The 13,131-nt window shown below is 46.1% G+C and overlaps 1 protein-coding gene across 1 annotated transcript in view; it reads right to left on the minus strand.

The window, feature by feature from the left end:
• Positions 1-12,328, minus strand: part of ABCB11 (ATP binding cassette subfamily B member 11) — a 38,918-nt gene extending 26,590 nt beyond the window's left edge. Inside the window, exons 1-9 of the mRNA XM_032965534.2 lie at positions 12,116-12,328; positions 11,318-11,423; positions 10,340-10,358; positions 7,066-7,147; positions 5,501-5,730; positions 3,778-3,865; positions 2,796-2,929; positions 1,803-1,974; positions 647-771 (exon numbers count right to left, since the gene is read on the minus strand). Coding sequence (XP_032821425.1) covers positions 647-771; positions 1,803-1,974; positions 2,796-2,929; positions 3,778-3,865; positions 5,501-5,730; positions 7,066-7,147; positions 10,340-10,358; positions 11,318-11,399 — 932 coding nt within the window. The 5' untranslated portion in view covers positions 11,400-11,423; positions 12,116-12,328. The remainder of the gene's footprint in view (positions 1-646; positions 772-1,802; positions 1,975-2,795; positions 2,930-3,777; positions 3,866-5,500; positions 5,731-7,065; positions 7,148-10,339; positions 10,359-11,317; positions 11,424-12,115) is intronic.
• Between the last annotated feature and the right edge of the window lie 803 nt (positions 12,329-13,131).

The raw sequence follows: 13,131 nt of genomic DNA on the forward strand, positions 1-13,131 counted from the left end.
GACCGTTTGAGTTATGGTCGAAACGTCGTGAGAATTTTTATTGTTTTATATATATTTTGTTATTTTGTTGTTTCTCTTCAACGTGACTTTACCGAAAAAAAAAACTAAGAATATGAAGTGGCTTTTGTGGAATATTATAGCAGCCAAATACTCTGAACGCACGTCGATTCTAAATGTGGAGGGGGAAAACCGGAGGACCCGGAGAAGAATCCAACACGGCGAGAACATGCGAAATCTAAATATACAGCAGGCATCAGGGTCTGCATTTGAACCCACGACCTCCTGTATACCAGGCGAGGCAATTAACATCCCATCACCGCGGGGCGCAGTCGTGACACGCAACCTCCGAGACCTGGTCTGCCAATATCCCACCATCTGGTCTTAGGTCTTCCCATTGGTTGCCAGACTTGTGGAGCCCATTAGTTAGATACGTACGTTGAATTTCTTCAGCACCGTACGTAGCTAACCGTGCTAATCAGAGGTGCGGGAAAAGGACAAAAAACGAAATGCAAAAAGCAGTTTCTGAATAAACGAGTTTTCAATCCAGATTTTAAAAGTGCATGGCTCCAGCGGCTTCCTGATATCGGAAGGAAGAGCGTTCCAGACGGCCGCGTAAGCGCGCCTGCGTCGTACGCACAGTGCCTACCTGTTTTCTTCTTTCTTCTCTCCACCAAAGGCTGCCACGGTGCGGATGGAAGACAAAACCTCCTCGGCCACGGCGCCCGCCTTGGCGTACGCCTTCAGCTCTCGGCCAGTCATGCGCGCCACGAACTGACAGCAGCCGGCAAGAGAAAAGGGAAGGTATTATAGGTGGCACTCAAAATAGTCAAAGAGAGGGAGATGTTATGAGAATAGGTTTGACCCTTTCTGGCAATAAAATAGGTTATTAAGTCGACCTAGGGGAGGCCCAGAACCAACATAACAAGAAACCCTTTTTCCCCTCTAATTCGGTAATACAGGGTGCTTAAAACATGTTTTAACACTTATATGGGACTATCGTTTTTAATGGATAACGAACGGAAAATACACTGTAACATGATACCAAATGTAGTATGTTAATAGCTTCAAAAAGTCAAAGAGTCTCCACTTGTTCGCCATCGCTGTCAGCACATTGCCTGGAATCTTCTCCAGCGTGGTACTGTTGCAAATTCTCTGAAGTGTTAACATTGTTTTGAAGCACCCTGTATGTCAAGAGCGGAAATGCACGTGAACATAAGGAAGCGGCCCTCCATGAATAGGGCCACCAAGCGGTCCTTAAATAGCCTCATGCGACTCATTGAAGCCGCGGGTTGCGGACCCCCTAACAGTATTACAGGGTAAAATCCATCCGGGTAATTGCTCGGTTATATATTTCTGCTGGATTGCAGAGCCCGTTGAGGTCGCAGTGACCCATAGCCACACACAAAGACCCACAGACAAACACAAAGACCCACAGACACGCACAGAGACCCACAGCCACACACAGACCCACAGACATACACAGTGACCCGCAGATACACACAGAGACCCACAGCCACACACAGACCCACAGACATACACAGAGACCCACAGATACACACAGAGACCCACAGATACACACAGAGACCCACATGCACACGGCGAAACACACACGGAGCGAAGCTCCTCCCCCTCCTCCTCCTCAGATCTAGTGTGGGGTGGGGTGAATCATTTATGAGTTTCTCCCGAGTAATTTCTTCCCATTTCCAGCCCTGAATTTATTACAGGAGACTGCAACCTTTTTTTATAGACGGCAACTCGTGTTTTGCGATGAATTGAGCGTCCTGCGTGAACTCAGCACTCACGGAGCCCATGAGCGCACCACCCAGGCCAAGCAGGGGGCTGACTGCCAAGATGACCAGGGTCAACTTCCACCCGTTGAGAAAGCCGATGAGGAATCCGCAGACGAACGTCGTGAAGCGCTGAATAAAGATGCTCATTTTGTCTGCAATGGCATCGTTGATCTTGTTGATGTCACTGCGAACACAAGGGAGATGTTAGCTGCCTCGCCTGACCTACAGGAGGTTGTGGGTTCGATCTCGACCCTGACGTCCAAAAATTTGGAGTTTGCGTGCCTTTCTTCCCGTGGTTGGTATTTCTCCGGGTCCTCTGGTTTTTACCTCCACATTTCTAAATGTGCGTTTAGACTATTTGGTTGCTATGAATGTCCACATTTTAAGCCACTTCATTTGGCTATCATTTGTGGCCAGGTCTCTTCTTAAAAAGAGCTATATATCTCAGTGGACCTTAGCTGCTAAAATAAAAAAAAATGGTTTTAGTTTTGCAAAAATCACCCGGTTAGCATCATAGACCGTTGGCACAAGAGCTGTTAGTGAGCACCTATTAAGGTGGTGTGGCCAGTACAATGTCCTGCCGAGTTTGTCTCTTCAGCTCTGATGTTTATATGCGGTTACAGATATTTATACACCGCAGGGAGAGAGAAAACACGCGAACTCCCGATATACAACAGGAATCGTCAGAGTCCGGGGTCGAACCCTTGTTTTTCCTACGTACCAGGCAATTGAGATAACATCTCATCGTCACTGCAAAACGATCACGGTAACATTATTATTAAAATTATGCCCGTACTACTGTGTAAATATTCGCGGTTGTACTGTGTGTATATATATCCGGTAATTGTTCCTGAACCAAAATTATTGGACCTGAAAAATCTCCCAGCATGTGGAGTGAAACTTTGGGCATTAAAGCAGCACAACTCGGAAAACATTCGGATTGACGTTTTACTGGCGGTTAAGATGGAATCGGCGTCAGTGGCCAAAGTGTTTTGGCATCCTTACTCGGATATACGCGTGTTCAGTTCACCAACGGAGTTCATGTCAAACCAGCCGATCTCCATGCGCATGATGTTATGGAAGAAAGCCTGGCGGATTCTGAGCACCTGCCTAGCTGCGGCCATCACCCAGAAACAGATCTGGACACACACACGCACACACAACATAACCACTGTCCGTGAGTGGTAAAATTACCTGATTTCTATGCAGACGGTTGTACATTTATCTGCTGATGTTCCCAGTAATAAAAATACCCTGCTATACAACCAAACATTGCATCAAACAAAACTTGATTTTCTGTAAAGGTGCCTTTCTTAAACCAAAGCCCCTGTACATAAATTATAATTTAGCACGTAAGCTTTCGCGACCAATGTGATTCGTAAATTAAAAAAATATATATTAGATCGCGCAAGGAGTGCGATTACTCATGAACACACCGTGATAATGCTTTATTAATTGTGTCAGGTGGAGGAGGCAAATACGGCACACGCATTTTAACCGAGCGACGATCTGCCAACACCGCGCTTCTGCCTCCGCAGTGGTGGATTATAGGCGGCGTGCATAGCCACCACCGCCCAGCCGCTGCCAAAGCCACGCATGAATATATGCTGGACTTTTTTCGCACCGTACATCGTGAAAAAAAGGCAAAGACTACGCTGGTCTCGTTGCAAGAAGCAACACTAAACGTATGCTCGAGTACTCGATGGTTTTATCAGTGCAGGATTCCTTCGTTATACGCGAGGGATACGTTCCCGAAGATGCTCGTGAATAGCACATTTCTCGGATAATGGTATTGGCACAAAAACCTTTATTTTGTATGAATTAATTGAAAATAAATACGTAAGGTTTCCCTGTCATTACTTTATCCCATCACCTTTTATCTCTCATCACTTTCTCTCTCTGTCTCGATGCACAAACTTGCGAACTTGCTATGGTGGAGAGCAAGTTCGTGAAAAACGACGGAATCCTGTAAACAGTTTCCACGTACCTGCAGATAGCCCACCAGCAACACGACACATCCAATTCCCAAGTAGTAGAAAGCAAAAGTAGTGAGCTCAACCTCGATGTCCGTATGCCTGGTGTAAAAAAACAAGCAACATCAACAACAACGCACAAACAATTAACATAAATGTTAACAAATGCGTGCATTTTTTTGTCAATCTTTTTATTTGTATTGGTCACAATTCACCTGGTCGCAATTAATGGCTCAATTAAGTGACTTGTCGCGTCGAAATGTACAGCGACCAAATACTCGGAACCTGCTGCTGTAAAAAGGAGGGCGTGGAGTGCGGTGCTAGGGTTGTCACGGTGTCTGGGTGTGACGAGGAGAGATCAGGAATTGAGTGGGTACTAGGGTTGTCACGGTGTCTGGGTGTGACGAGGAGAGATCAGGAATTGAGTGGGTGCTAGGGTTGTCACGGTGTCTGGGTGTGACGAGGAGGGCCCAGGAATTGAGTGGGTACTAGGGTTGTCACGGTGTCTGGGTGTGACGAGGAGGGCCCAGGAATTGAGTGGGTACTAGGGTTGTCACGGTGTCTGGGTGTGACGAGGAGAGATCAGGAATTGAGTGGGTACTAGGGTTGTCACGGTGTCTGGGTGTGACGAGGAGAGATCAGGAATTGAGTGGGTACTAGGATTGTCACGGTGTCTGGGTGTGACGAGGATAGCTCAGGAATTGAGTGGGTACTAGGATTGCCAGGGTGTCTGGGTTTGATGAGGAGGGTCCATGAATTGGCATGTGTTGTTCGGGTGACGGGAATTGATTTGTGCCGACATCCCCTACCGGTATAATAGTGTATCGCAGTAAACTGCACGGGTTTGATTATAGAGTGAATGCCGAATGAGAAATGTGTCTTGGGTAATCTGCAATTAATGAGATTGTACCCAGGTCATTCCTACAAATGCGACTCATCCTGGTCACTTGAGTTATTCCGTGATTAATCAAAGTAACTGTGAACGTACTCATCTCACTCAATCATTCACCCACTTACCCCACCCCCCCCATAATCACTCATTCGTTCACCCAATGGCCCACTTGTTCATTCATTCATTCATTCCCTCTCGCAAATGAGGTTATCCCGGTCTCTTGCGTTCTCACCTAAGTTAAACGAATACACTTGAACTTGAAAGAGTGGGACTCTGGCACCTGAGTTTGGATGCTTGAAAACCAGATGACATAATCTGCCCAAGTTGTAGCGGTCTGTTTGGCCTCGCTGCAGGAACGAAGGTCGACACTTCTGCATGCGCACCGTGCCCTACTTTAGTCCATCCAGGCAGAGAGTCGATCTCGACCGCATCTCCACCATGGTACCGTCGAGTCAGCCATCCGAGGAACTCGCGGATTCGTCAAATCTGTGGATGACTCCGGCCTAACCTTGCCTTCAGGAGGCCTTCTACAATGCGGTGGAACGTGGACATTCTGATTGGCGCTACGAGGGCCTTGTATGTATGTATGTATGTTGAACTTCTTTCGTCCCGTACGTAGGCAACCGTGCTAATAAGAGGTGCAATATTGAGTCTATGGGCAATGTTGAGTCTATGGGTAGTGATAGTCTATGGGCAGTGTTAAGTCTATGGGGTAGTGTTAAGTCTATGGGGTAGTGTTAGTCTATGGGCAGTGTGTATGTTGAACTTCTTTCGCACCGTACGTAGCCAACCGCGCTAATCGGATGACGAGGATGACGTGCTTGAGTTGGATGCAGCGGACTTACCCACAGGCGGTGGCGTTGGGGATTGTCGTCCCGTTGACCCATACGATGCTGTTGTTCAAGCACATCTTGTTGGGGTCCTGCAGCTCCTGGGTCTCCAGGTCGTACTCGATGAACGCGTCGGCCATCCTCCCAAACACGAGGAGCATGAAGGGGAGAGCGGCTCCGTGCACAATGGCACCGAGGGCGCCGGTCACCATCAGAACGATGTCACCCCCTTTGGCAAAACGGAACTGGCGGTGGGCGTGGGGGTGTTGGGTCAGACGTGATAAAACAGCGGATTATGGTCCACGAGCCCAGGCCAGACGTTTCGTTTGTCGGTACCGTCCGAAGGACATGGCCGTAAGTCAAGAGCCAAAGTGATGTCCTGCTCAGATGAGGCTTAACATTGATACCACCTCCAGGGGCCATGCTGTTTTGTGGGTACACCTTTGAACATCTTGACTTTTGTATATTGATAGTCATAGGCATAGACTTGAAAATGGTGTGAATCAATGAAACAAGTTTTACATTGATACTGCTGGGAAAAGAAGAGTGGGGGTGGGGGGGGGTGATTTAAGAAAGTTGCTCCATTGTTTCGACTGCCTCACCGGGAGATCGAAATGGCATTATCCAGTCCAGCGTGCGACCAATAACCACACAGTCGCATTCCTATGTCATGACGCAACCTATTTTTCATGAGCGTGTATTACTTTACGAGTAACCCGGATAGGGCCCTCTCCAAGTTTTTTATCGGATTTTGGCATGACACTCCACGGCAAGTGAATTACTTGCTTCGCTCGCAATTGGGCTCGTAGATTCGTCAGTGTTCGGCGACCCTTTGAGTGAAAACAATTAATCTCCAAGCCATATTTTTTTCGTGGGCACACGTTTTCAACATCCATTAATTTTGTGCGTTAATAGTTACAGGCATAGCCTCGCATACTTGTCACCCCTTATCGGTGCCTACCTTATTAAAGACAAATTCAGACCGTATTGGTCATCCCGTGCCCTTTATAAATCTCAACGTTAATCCTACAAAGTCCCATCACAAGGGAGAAACACAAACAGACTGAATAATGTTTTTTGCCCGTATTGAAACGGCTGTACGCCGTATGGACCTAAAAACTTAATTTCCCTGTACAATAATACGGGGTAAACCGTATGGGTTGACACGGTATGGCCTCGACAATACGGGGGTGTCCATAAAACGTGACTCGATTATCAAAGGATTATAATTGGGAAGCAGTTTGATCAGTGTGGTTGAAATGTTGGCAGGGGATGATTCCTCACGTACTTCGACAGAACGAGAGTGCGCGATAGCGCAAAGGCAACAGTGCATCGAGCACAAACAACAGAAACTCAACACATTCGTCGATGACAACACCCATAAAAGAAAAAAAGAGATACAATGCAATCGGTGATTATGTTTGCAAGATGCCATCTGCTGTGAGTAACGGCCATTATTCCTTTTTTGCACTTAAGTATTTAAAACGTGAAATAGGCCTGAGTGTTCTGAATATTAATATTACCACACAGTAACAATGCAGCATTTTATATCGCAATGTCCGTTGTCTTGCGGCTCTTACCAGCTGACATAAGCCCACTTGCTTGAGTTCAGCCTCCTCTTTTTTCGTGTCCTTTTTGGCCTGTTCCCTCTTAGTCTCAGCTCTGCGTGTGAAGCAAAAAAAAAGACACGGTCGCAATTCGCCAAATTGTCCAATGCAGGAAGACGCTCTCTAAAAAAGGGGGCGCTTTTGAGATTTAGTGAGGCTTTTTATGGATGCATAATTGGCATTTTCAAAATAATGATCATTATTATACCTATAATGGAACGGCGAGCTCACACAGGGCCGTATTAACCACAAGGCCACAGGAGGCACTGTGCCTAGGGCGTACGAAAACTAAAGGATCTCCGAAAAAATGTGACCACGTTATACAAATGTTTTTACCAAGATATCTTCTAGAATAAAAAAAAATATGTATATTGCAAGGATAGGCACAGTGTATATACAAAGAGGCAGAATAATGTCAATGAGAGAGAAATTAACACCAGAAATGAACTTTTTAAGATTTTTTCATTGCAGTTTTTTGCAAAAATTTCAAATTAAATCTGCTTATCTCGCGGTACACAACGCGCTCCAATCGAATTCGAGCACAGACTAAATAATGAACGTATCAGTAACGACATCTGTCACAGCGGCTGGACGAAGTACCACGTAAAACAAGCGAGTGACAGCGGCGGTAGTAGTGACATGGGGCAGCAGTAGCAGCTGTAGAAAGTTATCACTGATGACCTACGAGACAGAAGTGCCTTAGGACCTACAAGAACATTAATCCGGCCCTGAGCTCACATCCAGGTCCCTCTTACAATAGAGGCAATGTTGTTTCCGTGTGTCTCAATCGGTTTCATTCACGTGCTGGTCAAGTAAAGGGTTAAAGACTGTCTCAAGGTCCTCCCTGCCTTGGGTGATCTCCCCGGCGCTCCTCTAAATAACCCTGAATGTGAGATGCAAGTTCATTACGGACGGAATATCCTTCTAGATTGGCGGCATCTGAAGGCCCAAATCAATACGAAAGAAAAGGTCAACTATAATTTGAAAAATGTGTCATGCAGTGGCACTGAGATGCGTTCTTCCTGTTGATGACACGGTGACTTGATGAAGTGTGCTCGTGCGAACCAGTTATTATTTACGAAAAATGATAATTACGCGCGACTCTGTCCAACGGGCAGTATAAATTAGAACACCCAAGCTCGTAGATCGGAAGGTCACGTGTGGTGGGGTCTTCTTCTTTCGTATGGATTCATAGCAGCAGATTACAGATGCAATTTTAGATTATTATTTTTTATCCACTCAATTGTCGGTTCAGACGCAGAGTGGTTCCAACCCGTTCCGCCTTTAAAGGAGTGAAGATCGCAGCTGTTTACAATGGGGTCGATGATTTGGGATTCATAGCCGCACTCGCAGGCCGCCGAATCTTTGATGCGCCATTTGTGGCATCATCATCAGGTGGCCGCATTGGCCACGTGGCCCGGTCCTGATTCGGTTGATGGTCGACCCATTGGCGGCGTGCAAGGTTGAAACCGAGAGGTTCGATGGTAGGGTCCCGTGGTGGGGTAAAGTGTGGGTACTCCCACGTCTGGCCAGCGTAAGAGATGATGCCAAATTTGCCCTCTCGAGGGAGGGCCTCTCTAAAGCTCCCTCTTCGTGGAGGCCCTTCTGCCAGCAGTGGCATGGGTCGCGTTACATCTTGGCAAAGGGAGCAAACGTAGCTGTGTAGAAGCGATATAGAAAACAACGAGATGCGCTGAGAATTAAACGGTACAAAAATAGAGGAATTTAGAGTATAGTCTAGGATTGTATTAATATCCGGCATCGTGACAACTCATTGCGTATGTGGCAGCAAGGAGAGGGCGGATAGGAGCAGTGAATCCATTACATGCCTAGTGGGCAACCAATTCCACAACAACAACAGCAAAATATCTTACCGTATTATTCATGTTACACATCCTACCACTGTATGTTGTGTCTAAAATACGTAGATGTTTTCAAATTATTTGTAGGTTGAGAGTAATCGTTGGCTTTTTTTAAAGACATGTTTGCTTCTTATGCAATAGCTAAATTATTTTGAAAAGTCACGCGCTAGACCAAAAAAGCCTCCGTCCGTCCGTACGGGAGACCTTGACCTCACGTCAAGGTTACATCGGCATTTTGCGACCCCCACTGCCACTGTGGAGCATATTATTACGTGCTAGGGACTCTATGAGATGATAGGACAATAGTCTGAGTTCATAATTGGCAATAAGTAACGACAAAGCAGTTATAAGTGACTCAGAATTGTGCGCAGTTGCGTATACAGCCCACGACTTCCCTGAAGGCATTCACCTTCAGCGAGTGCGATGCCGGTTCGAATTTGACCCTCGATCGATGGCTGCGCCATCGCCACACTTACTAACAACTCCTCTATCATTTTTCGTTGCTGGAGGGGTTGCCCCCCCCTACCTGAAAATCCTGGCTCGCCATTGGGCTTGGGCAATGCGACAGTCAACAACGTCAAGCATGTCCAGTCAGAGCAACTGCCCAGTCTGCTAGACAATATGTAAAATATTTAATGCCGAGTTTGGAAGGACAAAAAATATGGATTAAAACTAAACTATGTTTTATTTGACCAGGTAAGGCCCACTGAGCTATATGTCTCTTCATCAGAAGCAACTTGGCCATAAATGATAGCCCAATGAAGTGGATCATCATGTTGGTAATGTATAGCAGACAAATACTCTAAACGCGTGTTTCTAAATGTGGAGGGAAAAACTGGAGGACCCGGAAAAAAAATCCACGTGACCAAGTGGAGAGAGAGAGACATGCAAACTCCAAATATACAGCAGGCGTCAGGGTCGGGATGGAACCCACGACCTCCTGTATACCAGGAGAGCTAGGTAATGCGAAGCCTAAGTTATTCATTTTTTACGTACGTGGAGAAGAGCGAAATGTTTTTTTTTCAAACCACACGTAAAACTCCGTCTGAGATATTGGGTTTTTGACCGTAGTTCACCAACCCCTGGTCAGTGCGTGTTGGTGGAGAATTGGTAACACAGACGTTGGAACATTGAGCAGTCCAGCAATGTATTTTGCTGCACGGCTCTCTGCTGACAGCGTAGCACCGCAGCAGCCTATAACACCTCGTATGCATGCATGGTGGTCACACATGCAAGCCCTGTCCAGTCTCAAGTCTGTTTAGCTTCGGAAATCTTAATAACTCACCGGTGCTTGCACAAACGGATTGACAAAGCGTAAAAAGACACGAACCAAACTGGTCACGTGAGAGTGTGTGTTCATCAATATGTATGCACGACATCCATACCTCTGTCCATGAGATAGGTCTGCAAATAGAAAAAATATATTTAAAGATAAATATAAATGCGTTTTTTTTTCTTTCCCGAACAACATTGCGGTGCATTGTAGTACCTCTAGTGGCGGCAGGGGGTTCCAAGAAGACCCATTTACATACGACGATACGAACTTGAAAATAAACGATTGCCACGCACGCCAATTCGATGCACGTGTCACGAGTGCACGATCCCGTTTGAGTAAACGAAGGCACGCGATATCCGTTACGGATTAGCCCGTAGTGTTCTTCTACAGGGAAATTGAGTTTTCAGGTCCATACGGCGTACAGCCGTTTCAATACGGGCAAAAAAATATATATTTGTTTGTGTTTCTCCCTTGTGATGGGAGTTTGTAGGATGAACGTTAAGATTCATAAGGGGCACGGGGTGACCAATAAGGTCTGAATTGGTCTGTAATGAGGTAGGGCACTGATAATGGGTTGACAGGTATGGAATGCATCGTCACAAAATATCATCCTGATTGTGCTCTATAGGCGTTACGTCACGATCAGTGCATCACTCTACACTTGAGAATTGCCCGCAGAAGCGGAGATTACAGAACTGCTTCTGAGATCCCTCTTAATTAGAGCATCGGGGCAACACTTCCCCACCAATCCTGCTGTAGAGAGAGGGAGGTTCATTGTATAACAGCCTAACTAATGTGTACAACTTTCACAGCATGGATTTAAATAAAGTGCAGAACCAAATGTAATGATTATTTTTAACGTCCATAATAGAGATTATTTTGGGTTATATCGCGTAAATATAAATGTGTCGTTAAACCCGCCACCACTCGACACAGTCAATGAGTAAGGTTTGTCACGTAAACAGAACGTGCCAATTAGTTACTCGTACAGCACACCGGTGTGTTGGAGAGTGAACACACAACATTTATCATTCGAGTACCTTTTCAAGTCATTGACAATTAATCTGAAAATAAAAAAATTACGTACCGTTAGAGTATCCGTCTCCATTAAATGCACTGTTGTCACTTCCTGTCGATTTGAAGCTTTGTAAGGTCACTGAGTTTGGCATGATTATCTTCGTCACTTGCAACCCCTACGCAAGAGCAGACACCCACACAGAAAAAAAGAACATTCACTGCATTCGTCACAAACGAAAAGTCCAAGTGATTTCCTGCTCAATTGAACATTGAGGTCGTGGGCATTTTATCGACCCTAGAGGAATAATGGGCTGAGTCAACCGGCAACCAGGACTTCAACTGACGACCTTGTTGAATAGCCAAACGTACACATTGAAGGTACGGTGGAAGGACAACAAACTAAACACAAAAAGCAATTCTAAAAAAAATAAGTTTTCCAATCTAGATTTAAAAGTAGCTTCCTAATATCGGAAGAAGAGCGTTCCAGATGGCCGCAGAAGTGCATCGCGAAAGTGCGCGACACAGTGACCGTCTTTGTTCGATGGCTAAAACCCGGAGCACCCGGAGAGGGAATAACACTTTATTCCCGTACAGATGGAAACAGATGGCGATTAGTCCAATTGATGTACCGCCTTCTCCTGGCGAGCCAGGGTATGGCACCTCAACACCCACGGGAAGGGAGTCTCACAATATTTGTTGCGGTGATCCACCAACTCCTGCTGCCTCCGCCGTGCCGGATGGCAGGCAACGTGCATAGCCACCACAGCCCGGCTACGTAATCGTCCAGGCTGAAACAATGTACTCTTTAAATATACCAGTGGAAAAACATTTTGACTTCAGCCAGTTTGGCGAAAGCAATCCACGTTACCTGCGGTGGTTGAAGCGGTGGCAGCAAGAGCTGGTGAAGACGACGATCGGCCTCGAGACGTCGAGACGTCAACGCTCTTCGCGGCGAGCGTCCACCGCGTAGGGGTGAAGTTTTGTCGGAGCACCTTGCGGCGCGGGGAGTTTGCAAGGTTATCCTCCTCGCGAGGCCGCGAACGTTACCTTATATTGATAGTGCGATGCCGTGCTGGGAGAATAGGTGGAGGGGCTCTCGAAGTCGAGAGTCAATGACCCGAAGTTCATCGCAGAGGGGGGGCTGGGGGGGGGGGGAATTTTTTTATTTGTTTAATTCGACGACCAGCCACTGCTGGGTTAGGAGGGAAGGGTGGAGGGTTAACAACTTGCTGGGGTTGCAGTTTTAGAGGAAGAATTTCAAGCGTGCTCTTCAAGTACTAACGATGGGATTGTTTTAAAAGTAAGATTTCATAATGTTACGCTACACGGATAAATTTCCGATTTCATATTTACAGAAATTGGATTTTTTAGGCCCAATTTCGGATTTTATTTCACATCTCGTAATTACGTATTTAAGTGTCTGACATTTTAACAACTTTCATTGTTTATCGAACTACGTTTAAGAGTACTATACCGCAGAGATGGATCAATTCAAATCAGCTCGTTCAGACGCAATCGGTCAGCGTTGCTTTGCCATATTTCACCACGCTGGTCAGTGCAGCTTTGAAAGCACATTTACCAATGGTGGATAATCACTTAGGATAACTGGCAGATTAAAGTATGGCCATTGTCTTGGGTTTGTTGATGCTACAGAGAAAAAATTGCCAAATGAAAGGATGGGAGTCATACTGAAACGCACACTCGCCAATGCAAGCGGTTAACGTTGATCAGTCATATAGTAAAATAGAGGGGGGTTTTTGGGGTTAGATCTCGTAAAGATAAATGTGTCGTTACACCCGCCACCACCCGACACAGCCAATTATTGAGGTTTGTCACGTAAACAAAACGCGCCAATTCGTTACTAGTTCAGCACTCCGGTGTGTT

The sequence above is a fragment of the Petromyzon marinus genome, chromosome 34 (assembly GCF_048934315.1).
Source record: "Petromyzon marinus isolate PM22_M1 ecotype Great Lakes invasive population chromosome 34, UKy_Petmar_22M1.pri1.0, whole genome shotgun sequence".
Lineage (NCBI taxonomy): Eukaryota > Metazoa > Chordata > Hyperoartia > Petromyzontiformes > Petromyzontidae > Petromyzon > Petromyzon marinus.